The following is a 22,042-nucleotide window of genomic DNA, read 5'->3' as shown; positions in this document are numbered from 1 at the left end:
AGCCCCTACTCCAGCCTGGGACCATAACTCTGTATTGGAAAAGCTCACTCTACCTCCTATTGAGCCAGCTGCAACTGCAGACTTGAAGTTCCTTTCTTGGAAAACAGCTTTCTTTCTAGCCATCACTTCAGGAAGGAGAGTGTCTGAATTACAGGCCCTCATGGCAGTGGAGCCATTTATCATCTTTCATGCAGACGTCCTCAGGACCAATCCTTCCTTTATGCCCAAGGTGGTGTCTAGTGTGGCCCTTAATCAGTCCATTCATTTGCCTACTTTTTTTCCCAAATCCACAAAACAAAGGAGAACGAATACTGCACTCTTTGGATGTGAACAGGCAACTTAGATTTTATTTGGACATGACTAAGCCTCTCAGAAATTCTGAACAGCTGCTAGTTGGCTTTGCTGCAGGGGTAGAGGGGAAGGCCATTTCAAAGCAAACCATTTCTAAGTGGATAGCCCATTGCATTCATTTCTGCTGTAAGCACCATGGAAAACCTACCCCACAGGGAATAAGATCACATTGCACCAGGGTTGCATCTATCTCTACAGCCTTTTTCAGAGGTGTCCCTACCAGGGACATCCTAGAAGCCGCTACCTGTAGCTCTGTACATACCTTCACCAAGCATTACCACATGCCTATTTTTTCAATCCAGAGCTGGCCTTGCCACTGCAGTTTTGCAGGGCTTAATAGCTGGTCCTAATGCTCTCTAACTTCCTCCTCCCTTCCTTAGCTTTGGGAATCAACCCAGATGTAATGACTGCAACAGTGAAACACGACGAACATAGTACAGTTGTGTACACTTACCATAAATGTAGATGTTCGAGTGTATTCACTGTTGCTGTTCTGGTTACCCTCTCTCCAGCCCCCTGACTTATCTTGGCTATACTTTTCTTCTTGTTTAAGTGTATTTCAGCTTTCTGGTGTATTTGCTTTTTGTTGCAGGTGTTATCTAACGTATAATTGCTTTCCATTATGGGGGTACCTGACATCTAGGGCAAGAAAAACTGATGTAATGGTGTCGGCTGCATGTTTTATACCCATGACGACCTGACATCATGGAAGAAGAGACCGCACCCGATGCAGGAATCCAAGACTTTGATATTCAGTCCGGCTGAGGGCTACCTGCAGACAGATAACCCAAATGTATTGACTGCAACAGTGAAGACACTCGGAACATCTACATTTATGGTAAGTGTACACAACTGTACTTTTCCATGCCATACCAAAAGTGCCTGTGTAGAACGCTGTGAGTAGAGGATGTGGAAGGTTTGCTCTTCTCATTCTTTGCAGAAAATGGAGCCGCTTTTGCACCCGCTTGACAATGGAATTTGTTTTTATGGACCATGACAAGTCCTCCGTGATATGTACCCCTAAGAACTGCTGCTTTTTACCCTTTCCTCTATTTCTCTATGTATTGTGAATGGATGGTGCACTCCATGGTTTCTTCTGAAGTCAACAATTATCTCCTTGATCTTGTTTATTGTCACACCACACAACCAGTTTGCTAACCTCCTCTCGATAGGCTGTTTCATTATCATACTGTTGTGCTGTCTGCAAACATAGTTATGTGGTTCGAACTGTACATGCCGACACAGTCATGGGTCAGCAAAGTGAACAGTAAGGGGTTCAAGATACAATCCTGTGGTACCCCAGTGTTCATAATGATGCTGTCCTTAGGTGTTTTTGCCAACGCATACTGTGTAGGGCCTACTTATGAGAAGGTCTAGTATCCAATTACATAGTGGGGTGCTGATATCCAGTTTTACCAGTTTCTTTATCAGATGCTGGAGGATGACCATGTTGAAGGCAGAGCTGAAGTCTATGACTAGCATATGCACATAGCAATTTTTGTTTTCCAGATGGGCCAGAGATAAGTGAAGTGCCAATGAAGTAGCTTCCATCATGAAGTGATTAGATCGGTATCCAAATTTGAGTGGATCAAAAGTTGCAGGAAGTCTTGATGTTATATAGTCCTTGACCAGCCTTTCAAAGCATTTTATTACAGTGAAGGTGAGAGCTGTGGGTCAGTAGTCATTGAGGCTTGATGGTGGAGACTTTTTGTGCAGTGGTATGATGGTTGTGTTTTTAAAACTTTTAGGTACAATGGTGTTAAAGTTGTCAATACGGACGTTTGTCAGTTGATCAGCACAGTCCCCAAGTACCTGCCCCAGAATGTTGTCCGGTTCGGCCGCTTTCCTTGGGTTTACCCTGCATAAGGTCCTCCAAACATCAGCTGGGTTGAGACAGAGCACTGCACTGTCCTGGCCGATAAAGACTTTTGTTGCTGCAGTGGTGTTGTTTTCCTCAAACCGGCTAAAATATATCTCTATAATGACCTAAACAGAAATGCTTAGGATTAAAAGACTGAACAGTGACATGATAGAAGCATATGAAGAGGCTCAGAGGGTGGCTGTGATGTTTATTTCAAGAGGTTATGAGATGGATAACGTGTACGGTAGCGTACAGAAAATATTTAATAAAAAACAAGGAGGGATAAGAGTTAATGTAGGTGGACATAAAAAAAGAAAAGAAGTTGTAGAAACGACATCTGGAAAGGAGAACATGTTCTTTGTTACTAAATATAGCTTATTTTCTCAGAGATTGACAGAAGTGGTTAAGGAATACTGGGAACAAATTAGAAGGGATGTTCAATCATTATCACAAATAGTTAGGAATTTCTTACCAAAGGGGAAGAAATTTAAAGGATTTTCTGGTGCATGCAAAATATAGAAGACCTATAGAGAAAATGCTGGAGAATGTTAAAGTGAAAGGAACATTTCCTTGTGGTAAATGCTCTGTATGCCAGCATATAATAACAAAAATAGAGAAAATAGGGGGAAAAAGATTTAATACACTGGGAACGTATTCTTGCATAGTAAAGGTGTGATTTATGGTTCAATGTGCCCTTGTAATAAATGTTATATAGGGGAAACAAAAAGATCTTTGGCAGAACGAATAAAAGAGCATGTGAGAGACATCAGAAATAATAAAATTCTTAGTCCTGTAGCTGAACACTTTAATAAAGAACACAATGGTGATATAAAAACCATGAAAGCAACGGTGCTGGAACAAGTAACATTACAATATGGTAATGTAGACTTATTAAAATATGTATTAAGACAGAAGGAATCTATTTTAATAATGAAATATGACACGCTTATACCTAAGGGTATGAACAAGGAATGCAATTGGCATAGTTTTATATAATGTTTTTTAATTGAATAATTGCGGTAATTTAATTGTTAATTAATTAACAGAAATTGTATAAATAAGATATCTTTTAACAATGAAAGTTTTTACTCTGTAAAGGCTACGGCCGAGGCGCTAAGAGAAGTGTGTTCTGTGATTAAAAGTGTTTTTGAAAAGTAGAGCTGTTTTTCACTGGTCATTCTGTTTTGGTCGTTATAGAAATTTTCAGTTCTACCAGGAGTGGTTACATCGGCTAAAATATATGTTGAGCTTGTTGAGAAATTCAGTGTGGTCATCACACTGAGAAGATGAGGGCCTGTAGTCTGTTATGGATTGAATTACTTGCCACAGACGCCTGGAGTCTTTAAGGTCTGTGAAGTGACTGAATTTTCTGTCCATAGGCACGTTTGACATCTCACACCCCTATTTAGATTCACTGTGGCTAATCTAAGGACATCATTATCCCCCGACTTAAAGGCAGCATTGCGTTCTCTCAGAAGCTTGTACACTCCACTTGTAAACCAGGGTTTCTGGTTGGCTCATGTGGTGATGATCTTATTGACCATCACATCATCCGTACACTTTGATGTATATGTGTACTCACCTAGGTTGATGTGCTGGTTTACAGTGGCTGCTTCTTTGAACATGTTCCAATCTCTGCTTTCAAAACAGTCTTATAGGTTCATAGGTTGATACTAGGCTATCTGCCCTAGGGCATTTATAAGCCTAGCCAGAGTGTGTTTGGCTTTCGCCACCCTTTTAGATTAGTTGACTGTGCCTCTGTATAGTAGGTCACAGAAGATAGCCCTTTTGAGGTTAGTTTACTGTGCCTCTGTCTAGTTAGGGACACAGAAGAGATCCCAGGGGTAAACCTGCGATCTCCCATCCACTCGTCAAGATTTCTCTTGAAGAGGATCATTGAGGGGACTCTGCCTAACATGGATTGGGATTTTGTTCCAGAGTGGGGCAGCCTCTGGGATATGAATCTGTCCCTCCAGCATGTCCTATTTATTTCTTTGCTGAGGTTTAAGTCCCTGGAGCGTGTAGCTCTAAAGGATTTGGATTTCCTGAGGTGGAGCATGTCCATTAATTCTGGGTTGGACATGGCTTTATACGTCAGGCACAGATCGCCTCTGAGTAGGCGGTAAGCAACTGAGTAGAGCTGGAGTTTCTTTAGCCTAACTGCTTAGGGCATTTGTTTGAGTCCCTTGATCCTCTTGGTGAGGTACTTTTGGGGTCTTTCCAGTTGCTGAAGGTGTCGGGTAAGGTACATCCCAAATGGGGCATTGTATTCAATTATGGGCCTGATGAGTAGAGGGGCACAATGACCTCTCTTGATCTAGATGTGAACCCTTTCGTGATAAGGTGGGCTATATAGAAGGTCTTTCTAACCACTTTGGAAATGTGATTGTCAAAGGAGAGATTGCTATCTACGTGGGTCCCCAAATCCCTAATTACTTCTTCTGTACTTAATGGATTACCACCTATGTGGTAATTTGTGGGCACTTTGTTTTTCCCAAAGGGGATCACTATGCACTTTTTGGCATTTAGCTTTAGGCCATGGCTCTGGCACCAGTTATCCGTCTCTGTGAGACCCTTTTGGAGGATGCTTGTGTCAGTCGGCGAGTCGATTATGGCACCCAGTTTGCAGTCATCTGCGAACTTGGTCAGCCATAGTCCTCCCATGTTAGCCTATACCTCAGAGAAATATATACCGAACAAGAGAGGTCCCAGGACTGAGCCTTGTGGGACGCCACTTGTAACTGGTTTAGAGTCTGACATGGCACCTGCAATTCTGACCATGTGGATTCTATCCCTGAGCCAGTTTGCAACCCATCTTGTGACATAGGGGTTGATAATTAAGCTGGTGAGCTTATTTATGATGCCCGAGTGGGGTATTGTGTGGAAGGCTTTTGCGAGGTCCAGGTAGGCTGTGTGGACTACCTTCCCTTCATCTATGGCCTTGGTGACTGTTTCAAAGAAGTCGACCAGGTTCAAGAGGCAAGATCTGCCCTTAACAAAGCCGAATTGGGTAGGATCCAGTGTTTGGAGGTTCCCAATGTCTTTGTTTATGAGTTTCATGATGATACGCTCCATAGCTTTGCAGACCAGGCTAGTCAGGCTTATAGGGCGATAGTTTCCGGGGTCCGTTGTGGCACCACCTTTGTGGAGTGGGACCACTGTTGCTGTACGCCATTCCTTGGGTACATATCCTGTAGTAAGGCTGAGATTGAACAGTGACTTTATGTGAGGGTTCAGTTCTTCTTGGAGTTCGTGTAAGACGCAGCCCGGGACACCATCCGGTCCCATTGATGCTGTGTTTTTTGCTTTGGAGAGGGCAGCTCTCACCTGTGCATCTGTGATATCAGGGAGGCTACACTCTGTTAGGATAGACATTTGCTCTTTTGGGGGGGAAGGGGGGGAGAAGTTTGCACTGAACCTGTCTGCCAGGATGTTGGCAATGTCTGTGGGTTCAGTGTATTTTTTGTCATTTTGAACTAACTCAGAACATATCTGGGAGTTGCCACCCAGGTTCCTGAAATAACTAAAGAAGGCCTTGTTGATTATCTTTAGCATCTTGTGCAATTTTTCTTTCGAAGCTGGCCTTAAGATGATTTTATGAGGGATCATAGTTTCTTGCTAGTACTGATCAGCGATGCTTTCCCTTTTTGGGATTTTGCTCTATCATGTAGTAGCATCCTCCTTCTGTTGTACAGCTTATTTATGGCTGGGGTCGACCAGACAGGTCTCCTGCCTTTGGAGGAATGAGTTTTGGTTTTATTTGGGATAGCACGATCCATGCATTCCTGTAGGTGTCCATACAAAGCGTTTGTAAAGGATTCTGCGGTTTGGGCCGTATTTTCCACTGGCCCGGGGGCTTTGAAGGATTCCACCTTGGTTTTGAGAAGTGTGAAGTTTGCTTTTGAGAAGTTCTTCACCGTGGTTTCCTTGGCTGGGGGTGGGGACGGGATATGGATGTCCAGTGAGATTAATTTATGGTCAGATCTTACCAATGAGGGGTATACCTCTGGTATGGAACATAGAGTCCCCATGTTGGTGATGATTAGGTCCAATACGTTTTCCCCTCTTGTGGGAGTGGTGACCAGTTGTTCCATAGCATTTGAGTTTATAAATTCTAGGAACCGTTGGGCGAGGGTGTTGGGGCTTGAGTAGTGCTCCCAGTCTATGTTTGGGTAGTTGAAGTCACCCAATATAATGGTGTTTGGAGAGACCTTCATATTCTGCAGTGTTCTCAGGAAAGCCGAGTGGGGTTCCTGAGTTTGGGAGGGTGGTCTGTAGCAGGTTACAAACTGAAAGGCAGTTTTGCCCACTGTTAGTTGCACATGGATGGTCTCCGATGCTTCATGCAGTGCCACTAACCTGGAGGTGTGGGTATCTTTGATGAATATGGATACTCCCCCTCCTTTTGTGGTTCGGTCTGAGTTTTGGGGCCGAAAAGCATGGTATGAGGTATAACCTGGTAGTGCTGGGGTGCTCTCAGGAGCCTTGAACAAGGTTTCTGTTAATGCACAGATATCGATATTCTCCATACTGAGGAGAGGATCGAGTGCGTGCATCTTGAGGTTTAGACTTCTGGCGTTGAGCAGCATTACCCTTAGTTTCTTTTTCTTTGTGTTGTCTATGGAGGTGGGTTTGTCTTTTGAGCCTTGCCGAAAAAAGGCACTATGGGGGTGGCAAGAGCCTTAGCCAGTATTCGAAAGCCCAGGGGTGACAGGTGCAAGCCGTCCCTAGCGAAGCAACGTGGCTTGTCGAGCATGTCATCCCAGGCTGACAGACATTGGATCCCCTTTGAATGACACCAATACTTTAGCCAATTTTTAAAATTGATAATTTTGCCTTTATACTGTGGCATCATTCTTGGTGAGGGTAAGATGCTACTCAAGGTCAGGGTCATACTGGCCTGGGCTACATGATCGGAGAGCTCCTCTATGTCTCTTTTCATGTAGTCCAGGGAGGTAAGTCTCAGGTCATTCACACCAGCATGGACAATGACGGAGTCATATTTGTACTTGCTTTGGAGTGACCTGAGTGCTTGTGTTATGTGGCGGATCCTGGCACCCGACAGGCAGCTTACAGTGACCTTCTCCTTGTTCAGCCTGGTGAGTGGGACGTCAGTGTGTCTGACAACAGAGTCACCTATTACAAGTGTATTAGGTGTGTTGCTTAGCCTTAAGGGCATTGACTGTGTGGCACACTGACTTTGTGAACTATGTGATACGTGGGTATTGTTGTGGGGTAGCAGTTGCTTGGATGTCTGCTTTGGAGGTCTCTGCTGCTTGGGCAGATTTTTATTTAGAGCCTCCGAGTATGTTTTAGTGTGTTTATGTGTTTGGTTTTCTGTTGCGATAGGTCTATGTGAGACTGGATTTGTGATGTGTGTGGTTACCTTCTCCTCCTGACTGACTGTGCCAGTATTGGGTTGAGAGAACTCAGCCTCCAGTTTGGCTATATAGTTGCATCTCTCACATGTATTTGAGCTTGTTGGGAGGAGGAGAGGGTGGTCTGTGTACATAAGGCAGCTGTAACATTGCCTCAAGATTCCCAGATTCACCAGCTGGACTGGAGAGTAAACCCAAAACTGACTTTTGGACATGCCAGAATAGTATAAGGAACTACTTTTTGACTGATCAAAAAGGACCAATAGGGAACCAAGTACTTAAAGGGAGTATAAGAGGGTGTAGTGCTTTAGTTTATTAGTGTTTACTTATAAGATTACTTATACGAGCAACTGCAGGGCTTTAGAATGAAAATAGAGTGCTTACTTTGAGATTTAGAACAGTTCTAAGGGAAAAAGTGAAGAGCAGACTTTGTGGAGCCGGGAATAGTTTAAACCAGTTTAAGCGGCGCTGCGCGCAAAATTGGGCAAAACTGCACAAATGCGGGTTCTAAGGCAGGGAAACTGAAAGAGATAGGAAATGACCCAGAGCGGCCAATAAGCTACTAGTTTCAGGGCTGAGACCACTCCTCCAGGGACAGATAGGCTGCTCAAAGCTCCCCACTCTCACTGGTGAACAGAGAAGCTTCCTCCTATCCAAGTAAGGATATGGGCAACACAGGAAACTATACCACAGTCCGGAATTCAGCAAAACCTGAAATTTGGACTAATCTAGTTCAGCAAAGGCAGGAAAAGAGAATTTTTTTTTTTGTTTGTTTTTTTCAGGAAACAGCAGAAAAATACACCAAAATCACTGTAGATGCTATAAACAGGCTAGCGCACTTTAGTGTGTAGCCTACAACAGTTATACAATACAAAACGACTTAAATTGATATAAAACAAGTGCAAAAACTGTAAAAAGCAGAAGGCAAATGCAATTTAAACTTTTTAAAGCACAGATCAGTTATAAATTCACTTTTTAGGCGGGAAAAGGCAGTCTGAGCAAAAAAAACAGAGAAAAAAATACTTAAATCTGGAAAATCTTAAGTCTTGAAGTGCAGAGACTGCTTCCTCCGGCCATATCCTTAATTGTTTCTTGGTTGGCTTCCCTCTGGTTAATAATGGTCTATACTCTGGAACTAGCATTATAGAGAGAGTCAGTTTTCCCAGGTTTGTGTGAGGCACTGCCTTAAGTGCTAGTTTGACACTGGTGTAGACCTTATCCAATATGTTCTCCCCCTTAGTTGCAAAATCTAAGTGCTGATAGTAATGTGGTAGAACTGACTTCAGTTTGGCCTGATTGAAGTCTCCCGCTATTAAACTTGAATCTCAGTAAAAAAAAACTAATTAATAGAGACCATAAAGTATACTGTTCCAAACTTCAGGCCAAACATTCAACCAACCCTAGGAAATTCTGGGACACAGTCTCCTCTCTCCTCCACCCATGTAATAAAGAGAACCCCTGCTCCAACCCAAACCTTACAGATCTAGACACTGCCACTCAATTCAACTCCTTCTTCATAGATTGCATAGCTACGTTGTCCTCCTCTTTCACCCCCCCAACCCCTTGCACCCCTCTTCCCCTTCAACGTTGCACCCATCCCTACAAGTACAATAAAAAATTATTCCTCCAACTAAAACCTAGTCAAAATGCACCTGATAATCTCCCAGCAATCTTCCTAAAAATATCTGCTGACAGTATTACCTTCCCCATTTCCATCTTAATCAATAGATCCATCTGCAAAGCACATGTCCCTTCCATCTGGCGCTATGCATACATTATCCCACTACATAAAGGAGGCAAAAACCCAGACACCTCCAACTTCAGACCTATAGCTATCCTTTCCCCACTTTCAAAAATCCTGGAGAAATGTATCCATACGCAACTCCTGGTGTTTCTGACTCATAACATCCTTCTCTCCCCCTACTCAACATGGCTTCTGCCCTGGCCACAGTACCATGACTGCCCTACTATCCTTCCTCGAAACCGTAAACCAAGCACACGACACTGGTAAACTTTTATCTTCCCTGTTCCTAGACCTATCCAAAGCTTTTGACACAGTCTCCCATCATTTACTCCTAACTCAGCTGTCATCTGTCAACCTCTCCACTTCCACCCTAGCCTGGTTCTCAAGCTACCTCTCTGAACATCAACAAGCCGTTCAATGGAAATTCTCAACCTCCCCCTTTCTGCACACCCCCACTGGGGTGCCACAAGGTTCAGTTCTTGGCCCACTAGTCTTCAATATATTTATTAACAACTTTCACCGCGCCATCCCTGACTCCTCAATAATCCAGTATGCAGATGATTCAACAATCATCTGCTCAGCCTACTCCTCCTCCGACCTACTTCTAAAAACTCAATCAGCCTTCTGTATAACAGACTCCTGGATGATAAACAACCACCTTGTCCTAAACGCTAATAAAACTAAACTGATTATCTTTTTCCCCTCCAGAAACTCCCCAGTCGACAAAAACTTTCTCTGTACTCGGTAATAACATCCCCATCGAAATTGTATCCAGTACCAAACTCCTTGGTGTCACCATTGACGAACATCTAAAATTTGACACCCATATCCAATCTGCCATCAAAAAAACCCCACCAAAACTAGGACTCATACAGGCACAACCGCTACCTCTTCCTCTCCCCACCAGGAAAACCCTTGCTTCCTCCTACCATCTCCCCTCTCTTGTGTACGGAGCTCCTCTGCTAAATAATCTCCAACTCTGCCAACAATCCAAATTCGAGTCATGCTACGACAAAATAAGCAAATTTGCTACTAACTCTGAAAACTCCTCCCACCACTGCCACTCTCTCCATAGCCTACAATGGCTCGAACTGCCCAATTACTTGACCTTGCTCGGAGACCATCTCACAGTTGGAACACCAGTTATTATTGACATAAATAGACTCCTCTTCCTCCCCGAGATTTCCCACTGAGTGTCTTGGATCTGCTCGAAATAATGATAGCCCCCTCCACATAAACTGCACTATTATTAATGTTGGAATTTAGCCATGTCTCTATGAAGATAAGCACACAACAGTTTATCACCTTACTTTGAGTAGTCATCTCTAGTCTTAGGTACTCCATTTTATTTTCTAAGAAGCGAATGCTTGCCAGTAAAATATTGAAAGTGCAGGCCTGTAGAGGTTAGCTTTTAATCTGGCAGTGATTCCAGTCCGGGATAACTGGTAAAAATTGAATCTGCTTACACATAGCATTTCACACCATGTTTGAGCATGATTCCTAGCTCGCAGGGTTTGTAGTGTGTTGTAGGCCTCACAAGCCCTGTAGACTGTAACTCAGCAAGCCTTTCACATGGAGAGCTTAATAGTCAAAAGTTCTAGCAGAGTATCTCTGCTATAATTTAGTTTTACATCTGTATTTTTAAACACATACTGCAAATGGAAATGGATGATGAAGCAGCAGGGAAGTTCAAGAAATAGAGTGGGATTCTGGATGCAGATCTTTAGGAAGAATAATAACCATAGAACCATGATATTCATAATCATACAACCATGATATTCATAACCATGCAACCATGATATTCATAACCATGCAACCATGATATTCATAACCATGCAACCATTATATTCATAACCATACAACTCTGATATTCATAAAATAGCAAAAAGTATTCCAAGAACTAAGCCAACAAAGTAAGCAAGAGGGGGCTGGAATGTATTGGAGAAAATTGGCAAAGGAACCACGGTATTGGGTGCAAATAACTAGAGTGATTGTACTACAAGCTAAAGATACTGCCTTCCCTTCCGGGGATTGGTATCGGAGTATAAGCAAAGAGAAAGGGATAGGGGAATCTTAAGAGAAAGCCCTGATCTGGTGGAATTTTTGGTCAAATCTAGAAGGGAAGCTGCTGTTAAAGGATAATTAGTAAGGCATGTAAACTAATGCCTGATAACTGTAAGAGTCAATTACAGGAGGCTAGAAAATAAATTGGGGAGAGAGACTGGAAAAGAAATTTGCAAAAGAACAATGCCAGGACTTGTGTATGGCTCCCAAGTATGCACCAAAGTCCAGAAGGTTTAGGATCTTTGCTTGGAAGTGTTGCATAAGTATTTTTATATTCCAAGTAGACTTAAAAGAATTTTCCTTCAAGTATGCAAATGCTGGAGGTGTGACAGAGATGAAAGAAGTAAGTGGGAACATGTTTTGATAATGCAGTAAGTTTTCAGATTTTAAAAATTTCCTTCAGAGTACTCTGTGAGAAATACTGGGCCAGTTTGTAACTAAGGATATGATTTTTTGAGCAGGGACACAGAATTTGAATCACCTAATTATTATAGTAAGGCCTTATTAAGTTTATGTTGGCTGCCAAAAAAGCAATTACTAGAAAATTGAAATCTGTGTCTAAACCAACTGTATTTGAAGTGTTGAATATTAGAAAAGAAATGGAAGAAGGATCTTTAGAAAAGGGAAAGAGCAAATTACATAGAAATAAGTAGAAATTGTGGGAACAGTACATGCAGAATAACATTCCTGAGGAGGAGGAGTATGGTTTAAGGAAAGGCAGGAATTGAGTGATTTACAATGTTGGAAAAGTAATTAGAAAGAAAAGATATGTGATGTTTAATGTATGTAAATGGGAAGAAATGTTAATACGTCTTTTTTTTTGTGTTAATGTACATTTGGCACAGGGCATATCACTTAACCTGTCTCTTTCCAGAGTTTCTTCTCCTCTCTTAAGAGTCAGTAAAGATTGAGCCATTTTAGAAACTAATGTGTGCAGTGTACATTACATTCTGTTTGATTGTACATTGCATTGTGCTTGTTCACTGGAATGTATATGCAGTTTTTCTATGTAATTAGCCTGAACTGTTGTGATATTACTTGCATTTCTGTATTTGTTGTTTTGTGAAATGTTTTGTATTTCAACCTGAAAGTGGTCAATATTGATCATTGCACTACCCCGATAAACAAATATATGTGTGTGTGTGTGTATGTAGTGGTTAGCGTTGCTGCCTCACAGCAAGAGGTTCTCCGGTTCGATCCTCGGCTGGGGTGCCTTCTGTGCGGAGTCTGCATATCCTCCTTGTGGTCACATGGGTTTCCTCCGGGTGCTCCGGTTTCCTCCCACATCCCAAAGACAGCATATTATGGCTAATCTACAGAGCTGGTAAGACAGAGTTCCCCTAGAGTGTTGCTCTATCCCATGAATATCTTCAGGACTCCCTGACTTTCAAGCTGCTTTGAATACTCAAGTGCATATACAAGGACTAACACATACACACACACACACACACATATACATATATCTGCTGTAGGTGGATTGGACACTCTAAATTGGCCCTAGGTGTGAGTGCATGTGCATGTGTATGTGTGGAAGGTTGGGCACCGGGGCTGGCAACTTGACACCGTAAAACTCCACTGCCAATCATGAGTGGACAGGTGATCTGCTGTGGCAACCCCTTACCGGTGTGTGTGTGTGTATGTATGTGTATATATATATATATATATATATATATATATATATATATATATATAAAATACATGTCTGTTTTTTAAGTGATAATTTGATAAAGGTGTTAAAAAATGCAGCATTATTTGGCATGGAACCCATACAGGAATGTTCAAGGAGTAAAAAACTGTTGAGACAGGCTTAGTCATATCTTTGTCAATGACATGTTAGTCCTTGTATATGCACTTGAGTATTCAAAGCAGCTTGAAAGCCAGGGAGTCCTGAAGGTATTCATGGGATACAGCAACATGCTAGGGTAACTCTGTCTTACCAGCTCTGTAGACTAGCCATAATATTCTGGAACCTATGCATTCAGGTCTTACATCTTCTTGATTCACAAGTCTTGTCTAACCTCAGTCTACATGAATGGAAGCTTAGACCCAAGGTCTTGAATAGTTTGAATGTAAAAATAGGGTACCACAGCAAATGGCCCCGTTTGCTTCACACTTGAATTACAAAGTGAAATATCTGTGTCTGATACCCATAAAATGTAGAATGGACAGAGAATATATTTTCAGTACAGTGAAAAATGATTCCTTTGTGCACTTTCTCTCCTCCCCCAACCTCCAAGGTCCTTCTCAGGCCAGGAGCAAGCAAGGCAGAAGTGTTGGCCTTCCTTTGCGCAAGATAACTCTGGCTTTCCTAGCTGTTGAATGTAATCAGAGAAAAACTGGTGTGTCCCCCAAATCCTACCCATTGTTATATAACCAGAGTATGTGAAAATCTAAAAGACCTCAAACTAGCAGCCTGGAAGCTAGGACCTTGATCCCATGCTAGGGACTTTTTCGTTACTGTAGTATTACATATATTACAGGACACCTGCCATCAAGAAGCCTTACCTGGCCAATTAAAATAGATTTTCTTCATGGTGAAGTGACTGCGGTATTTAACCTAAGGCAGCCTCAGTCCAAGATGTCTTGCTTTATGTAACAAGGCTGTTTGATAAGGACTCTGGCATATGCCTTGTTAAAGGTACATCCCTTGGCTGTATCAGCTTGCTTTCTGTTGGAGCCTCCATTGACATCTGTTCCCGTAGTCAAGCATAAAGGAAACTCTTCATTTGAGGTCCCCAAGAAGACCCCCCCCCCCGACCTTAATACAGGAATTGACCGTTTACTACCTCTTTGAATCACCTAATGTCAGTGGCATTCAGACTGTTAGCCGGGGGGGAGGGGCTTTGATAGCAATTACTTCAACAAGAAGGATATCAGAACTGTAGGCCTTAATGTCTAAAGTATCCTGTGTGTGTGTGTGTGTGTGTGTGTGTGTGTGTTTTTTTCTGCAGTTACAGGGTAGCACTTTGGACTTAACCCTTCCTTCTTTCCTTTGGTCATTCATTCATTCTTAAGGTAGTATCAGTACTAGCTGGAACCAAAATTAAGAAATGTTTTTACTCCTAATGGATGTGTATAGGCAGCTGAGGTAGTATACTGAGAGAACAGAAGACATCAAATAAACAAATTAGCTTTTTGTTTTCATTGTGCCAAGGAAGCAGGGCAGACCAATCTTCATGCAAACTTTCATTAAAAGGCTAAGTAAGTAACTGGATTTTTTTTTTTTTGCTACAACCAGCATGGAAAAGCTTGCAAACACACTAGAATATTTTGTTTTTAGAATATCAGAATAATGCATTACTAGAGCAGTAACTTGAGCTTTTGTCCACTGCGTTTTAGCCAGAATAAACAAGACTTTCATTCTTTAAGCAGAGATGAGTTTGCCATTGCATTATTGCAGGGTGTTTGGCCAAGATACCCGTTTCTTTAATGCATTGTCCATGTATCATGAATGATACTGCAGCAGTAGTCTTTATATGTTCATAAGTATTTACTAGGCTGTTGATCTGTGGGATCTTAAGAAGCCTAGCTCTATATTCCCATGGTAGTTATCCCTTTACCTTACATTTTGCAATATGAAATCTCCAAAGATGGGCCACACAAGTATGTGCCTGGTACTTGCATGTTTCCTCTATCCATGAGGGCCGTTGGTGCTAAACCAGGGCTGAATTTGCAACTAACCATCAAATTGTCCAAGTCACTAATTATGAGACTTTATTTATGATAAACATAGTACAGTTCTGTACTATGCGTAACATAACGGAATGTTTGAGTACAATAGTCTTTGCTGCATTAGGGGCTTTCACACACCATATTCCCAATGATCTCTTCTTCTTCTTCTGTAGTTGAACACCAGAAAATTTTGGTGGTTAAGATAGTTTTACTTCTACCTTGTGGTTTTACCTGGCTTAAATAGGAGGCTGTATGGGCACAGTTGTTGGTAACAGTCTTATTCATGAAGATGGCATGAGCTGCTCTGACTTTTGCACTGAACATCCTATTAACATCCTCTCCATAAGGGGAGATCATCTGTGGGCAAAGAATTTCAAGAGCTCTAGCAGTTAACAAGATGATGAGGTATATAGCCGCCTATACTTCTGCAGCAGTGTAATTTAAACTGCTGCAGAATTGTTGACAGATGAATACCAGTACTTTTGAAGCATTATTAATTATACTGATGTTCAAACATCTATGGTTATGACGAACATCAGTGCATTTTAAACAGTGTACTTTCTTTGTGTGTTAATATAGACTGTGTGAGTACGTAATGGTACACAGTTTTGTGGAGAACTTGTCTCCTCTTTTTCTACCACTTCTAGCTGCAGGACTAAATATTTATCTCTGAGAACCACTGTATCTGGATGCCATTTATTTTGTATTACTGTCCCCTCCATCCCACTGCCTGACAACCGTTATCCATCCTGTGATCATTTGGTCTATTCATACCCCTCATGTAGCTGGAGCCAGTTGAAGGAGACCATCTTCCAGGCAGCTGTCAAAGTTTTTATTTCTGTGATCTTAAATCGCCGCAGCAGCTTATGTGCATTCTCACATACACAAGGGCCTTTTTTGTCACCCTCAGGGGGCATGCACATTGACACACACACACAGAGGCTGATTGTGAACATAGCTTGCCAGAGCCAGTGAATGTCTTTGACTTGCACTCTGCATACCATGCACTTCTTCTATAGAAGACAGTCAGCAGGCCAGACTGCTCCCCCTCACCATGAGCTGACACTAACCGGCCAATTCCACCCTTCCCCACCTGGCTTCTCTTGCACCTGAGATACTAATTGATCTCTGATTGCCTGTGTCCTAGTCAAGGCTTCATCCTTGTGCCACAAAGCCTGCAGTGGATGCTGACTTTTTTGTTCATTGTTATGTATGTTTCTTTTACTTTGCTTTTTTGCATTCCCTGATTAGTTTTAGGAGTATTTTTGAGAGACTTAACTTGGGGTATGCTTCTATTGTTATTTTTGTGTCATTTATTTTCTGTAATTTTTGTTTATATTTTGTTTTTATATTTACAACTGTTGAGTAGTGGAAGGGAGCCCTTTGGTCATCTGGGCCTTTCCTCTCTTCTTATCTCAGTTTCAGACAAGTAATGCAAAAATACTTATCTCTAGTGTTCTACGTACCGTAAAACATTTACTTTTGTATACATTCATAATCTGTTATTTAAGCAAACTACTAATAATTCAAGTAGTGCCATTTTTGTAAAGCAAAAGTTAAGGAAAACTGTACTGATTATTTTCTCTCTGCTTAGGTAGAAATGCAGCATTTCTCCGAGTGATAAGTTGCAGATCATTGGCAGAAGAATACGGCACAGAAACTACTAACAAGGATGAAATATGTACGTACTACTTTAGTCAGTTTTTTGTCTTCCTTGCACTTGGACTTTTTATGGTCAGCTTTTCCATGTTTCATGTGGATTAACTTTCTCAGGTGGCATCCTGCACTTGCAGAAACCTGTAGTGAGCTGACATGATTGACCAAAGGCTTTGAAGTAAGGATGACTTGCGTCATTTTCCTCTTATGTTACATCATCTGTATGCCATAGCATTACGTATGACTTCACCTTCATAAAGATATACCCAGACATTTAAAACTGACTGTCCTCTTGTGTGGGTACACTAGGCTTCCTTGAAGACACTGAATTGTTTCCTACTATGTAATCTTTTTTTTATCCTGAAGAAAGACATAATTAGTGATGCCAAATCATTTTTCTTTTGTCTTGACATCAAACAGTGGAAATTGTTAAACTGCACTCAGTAATGTGATAATTCATAAAAAAGGTGACTTCATTCAAGTATATGTAGAAGTTTTTTCATTAATTAAACTTTGATGAGGTACTTTGTTTTCTTTACAAACTCTTTCAGACTGTAACATGTTTTCTTTTATCCCCTTTTAATTTTCAAAAGTGCATTTATCTTTTAACTATCTTCAATATATCTTATTTATAACTGTTATTTTAGTGGAATTTTTGTATTGCTGTGTTTGCCTGGTAGACCTTGTGACTTGGAAATCTCTTCAAGGGCATTGTTGGTCCCCAGGAAAGTAGTAGTCAGTTGTGCTTGTGGGTGACTGATAGATACCACTGAAGGGTTTCAACTTTGCTATCTAATTTGCATTGGACCTTCTTGTAAAGTGTCTTGAGTGTAAGTTCTGGGATTCCTTTTGTAAAAAGGACATTTTATACTGTAGTTATAAACTTTGAGTGCTTTTACAAAGCATAAGGAAGCTTCTGGCTTTAGGACAAGGAACAGTCGATTCCTAACTTAATGCCTACCCAGCAGTCATTTTGTTTGTGTTCCTAATTGTCAACAGCATTACCTCTCAACCTGGAGACATCAAAAATCTGGACAAAGGCCCATGAAAAATAGGTACAACTGGACAAATCTATATGCTAATTAACATAAAATGTGCATGCGTAATAATATGACTCTGCCCACTCCAGTGGAATTATGGGAAACCAACCTTCTAACATACCTTGAAAAACAGACAAAAATGACACAAAATTATAACCAGAACATTACTGTTATATTCACATTAACATTTGAATTTGTATAAAGCTTTGCACTTGTATAAAATAAAATGTCGAAATGTTGCCTCTTATTTTTGGTGCATTCTTCATAAAATTTGTGGTTTTCTGGCAAATCATTGAGGATTGAAGTCGTGAAGTAATACTAAATAATGAGAGATATTTGAGTTTCAGACTTCATACCCTTCAGAAAAATATATAGTAATGTAAAATCTGTCATTCCAGCAACTTTCTAAGTTTATAGGAGCGATGTTTAAAATCTGTCCCTAGCTTTGGCCATTTGTCCCCATTTATTTTGGCTTTGTCCAGATTACGTGCCCTGAGAAGTTGACAGGTACGGTGGTAAACCCATATTGGCCGCTCTTCTGTCACAGTAAGGGCACAGCCTTTCAGTAATGGGGAAAAAACATTTCACACCCGTAGTACCTCAAAAAGTAGGCTCCTTTTCTTAGATGAAAGGGTTGTGCTTTTCTGCTGTCATGTATGCTGCAGCACATCTTTCAGAGATGAGCTCCAAACCAGCACTGCGGTTTTAATAGTTTTGGACTGCTTGGGTACACGAATAATCCATGTTCCAGCAACCCATTATACTTTATTTAAAAAGACGTACAGTTAACTTATACATCCCTGATCATCATCATCATCATCTTTCGGCTTTTCCCGTTAGGGGTCACCACAACGGATCATCTCTTTCCATTTCTTCCTATCCTCTGCATCTTGCTCTGTCACACCAACCACCTGCATGTCCTCTCTCACCACATCCATAAACCTTATCTTAGGCCTTCCTCTTTTCCTCTTACCTGGCAGCTCCATCCTTAGCATCTTTTTCCCAATATACCCATCATCCCTCCTCAGCACATGTCCAAACCAACGCAATCTCGTCTCTCTTGCTTTGTCTCCAAACTGTCCAACATGAGCTTGACCCTCTAATATACTGATTCCTAATCCTATCCATCCTAGTCACACCAAGTGCAAATCTTAACATCTTTAACTCTGCCACATCCAGGTCTGACTCCTGCCTTTTTGTCAATGCCACTGTCTCCAACCCATATAACATAGCTGGTCTCAGTACCCTCTTGTAGACCTTCCCTTTCACTCTTATTGGTACCCGTTTGTCACAAATCACTCCTGACACACTTCTCCACCCATTCCACCCTGCCTGTACTCTCTTCTTCACCTCTCTTCCACATTCACCATTACTCTGAACTTTTGATCCCAAGTACTTAAACTCGTCCACCTTTACCAACTCTACTCCTTGCATCCTCACCATTCCTCTACCCACTCTCTCATTTACACACATATATTCTGTCTTAGCCCTGCTGACCTTCATTCCTCTGCTCTCTAGAGCATATCTCCACCTCTCCAGAGTCTCCTCAACCTGATTCCTACTCTCACTATAGATCACAATGTCATCTGCAAACATCATAGTCCACGGGGCCTCCTGTCTGATCTCATCTGTCAACCTGTCCATCACCACTGCAAATAAGAAAGAACTCAGAGCTGATCCTTGATGTAATCCCACCTCCACCTTAAATGGATCTGTCACTCCCACTGCAGTCCTCACCACTGTCACACTACCCTTGTACATATCGTGTACCACTCTTACATACTTCTCTGCCACTCCCGACTTCCTCATACAATACCACAACTCTTCTCTAGGCACCCTGTCATATGCTTTCTCCAAGTCTACAAAGACACAATGCAACTCCTCCTATTTCTCCAGTAACACTCTCAGAGCAAACATTGCATCTGTAGTGCTCTTTCCTGGCATGAAACCATACTGTTGATCACTAATCATCACCTCCCTTCTTAACCTAGCTTCTACTACTCTTTCCCATAGCTTCAAGCTGTGACTGATCAATTTTATCCCTCTGTAGTTACTGCAGCTCTGCACATCACCCTTATTCTTAAATATAGGTACCAAAACACTTTCTCCACTCCTCAGGCATCCTCTGACTTTCCAGAATTTCATTAAACAATCTAGTTAAAAATTCCACTGTCATTTCTCCTAAGCACCACCATGCTTCCATTGGTATGTCATCTGGGCCAACAGCCTTTCCATTATTCATCCTCTTCATAGCTGTCCTTACTTCCTCCTTGCTAATCTGTTTCACTTCCTGATTCACTATCCCCACATCATCCAATCTTCTCTCTCTCTCATTCTCTTCATTCATCAGCCTCTCAAAATACTCTTTCCATCTACTCAACACACTCTCCTCTCTTGTGAGTACCTTTCCCTCACTATCCTTTATCACCCTTACTTGCTGCACATCTTTCCCAGCTCTGTCCCTCTGTCTAGCCAATTGGTACAGGTCCTTTTCTCCCTCTTTAGTGTCCAATCTCTCATACAACTCTCCATACGCCTTATCCTTAGCTTTCCACCTCTCTCTTTGCCATGCCTCATCTCCTTATACTCATGTCTACTTTCTTCATCTCTTTGACAATCCCACTTCTTCTTCGCCAGCCTCTTCCTCTGTATACTCTCCTGTACTTCCTCATTCCACCACCAGGTCTCCTTGTCCTCCTTCCTCTGTCCAGATGTCACACCAAGCACCTTTCAAGCAGTCTCCCTTACTAGTTCTGCTGTAGTTACCCAGCTATTCGGTAACTCTCCACTGCCTCCAAGTGCCTGTCTTAACTCTTCCCTAAACTCCACTTCACAATCAACCTTTTTTAACTTCCACCATTTAATCCTTGGCATTGCTTTCACACTCCTCCTCTTCTTCTTGATCACCAACGTCATCCTACAGACCACCATTCTGTGCTGCTTAAATAGAAGTTATGTTCTTACCATAACGTTCCATGTTAGTTGTCTTCTTCTCGTCTTCTTTCTTGCTGGATGGGTTCGGAGCCGACCTCGGCTCCGACTCGGCCACTCTAAAAGCTCGAGAGTTGGTTCCACCGGCTCGAGGCTGCCCCTATATCCCACAATGCTAGGCGTGAATTACCTCAGATCTCGTTTGTGAGCTAGGCCCAGCTAATAATACAACCAGGAAAAACTGGAAAAGAGTCCACCTCTATAAACAAAGGGAAAGAGAAGGGTGGCCTAAGCCTGATCTAGGAAAATATGCACAGCAGAGCATATACCTATCGCAAAGAGGTGGTAGAAAGAGAGGTCACAATCAAACTCCTCTAGGTCTGTCCAGGCCAGGGGAAGGAGGGTGGGACGAAGAAAGAAGCGAGAAGAAGACAACTAACATGGAACGTTATGGTAAGAACATAACTTCTATATGTTAAGTTGTCTATCTCGCCTTCATTCTTGCTGGATGGGACCGCGTCCCTAGCACCTTGTCCCGGGTGGCCTAACGGAACAGACTCTTGAGAACAGTGGAACCAAAGTTAGCTCTATGCCTAGAAGCTAAATCCAACTTATAATGAGAAATGAAAGTGTGAGGAGTAGCCCAAGTAGCCGCTGCACAAATGGTGTCAATAGGCAGTCTGTCTTGGAAGGCTATAGAAGTAGCCAAAGCTCTGGTGGAATGGGCTTTAGGTTTGTTAGGCAGCTTTTGGTGTCTAATTTCATAAACAAGGGAAATCAGAGATGTTAGCCATCTAGATAATGATACCTTTGAAACTGAAAGTCCCTTTCTGCCTTCTGCATAAGAGACAAACAGCTGGTCAGATTTTCTGAATTGTTTGGTTCTATCCAAATAGTACCTTAACTGACGATGAACATCTAGCCAATGCAATTTTTGTTCAGACCTATTAGAATGGTCAATGCTTTGATTTAGGTTAGACGCCGAGGCTATCTTAGGTAAAAGGACGGGTTGGTTCAGAAGATACCCTGTCCTTATGGAACAACAGATAAGGAGGTCGACAGCTGAGTGCATGAAGTTCTGAAACTCTTCTAGCTGAAGTAATAGCTACCAGAAAGAGAGTCTTCCATGATAGCAATTTTAAAGAACAGGAGGCTGCAGGTTCGAAAGGGGGAAGAATCAGAGAACTAAGAACTAAATTTAGGTCCCAAGGAGGAGGAGGATTTCTTATAGGAGGTCTGAGTAGAAAAACTCCTTTCAAAAAGGCTTTGCAAAGCTTGTGGGACATTATGGCAGACTCTGAAATGCCCACATGAAAGTTAGAAATAGCTGCCAATTGAACTTTAA

The 22,042-nt window shown here is 41.9% G+C and overlaps 1 protein-coding gene across 1 annotated transcript in view; it reads left to right on the top strand.

The window, feature by feature from the left end:
* The window catches only part of NAE1 (NEDD8 activating enzyme E1 subunit 1), a 1,377,685-nt gene that overhangs the window by 947,503 nt on the left and 408,140 nt on the right, over positions 1–22,042 (top strand). Inside the window, exon 16 of the mRNA XM_044081916.1 lies at positions 16,665–16,751. Coding sequence (XP_043937851.1) covers positions 16,665–16,751 — 87 coding nt within the window. The remainder of the gene's footprint in view (positions 1–16,664; positions 16,752–22,042) is intronic.

Source organism: Protopterus annectens, chromosome 8.part1 (genome assembly GCF_019279795.1).
Source record: "Protopterus annectens isolate FY-2018-M chromosome 8.part1, PAN1.0, whole genome shotgun sequence".
Lineage (NCBI taxonomy): Eukaryota > Metazoa > Chordata > Ceratodontiformes > Protopteridae > Protopterus > Protopterus annectens.
This window is presented reverse-complemented; position numbering and strand designations above follow the sequence as displayed.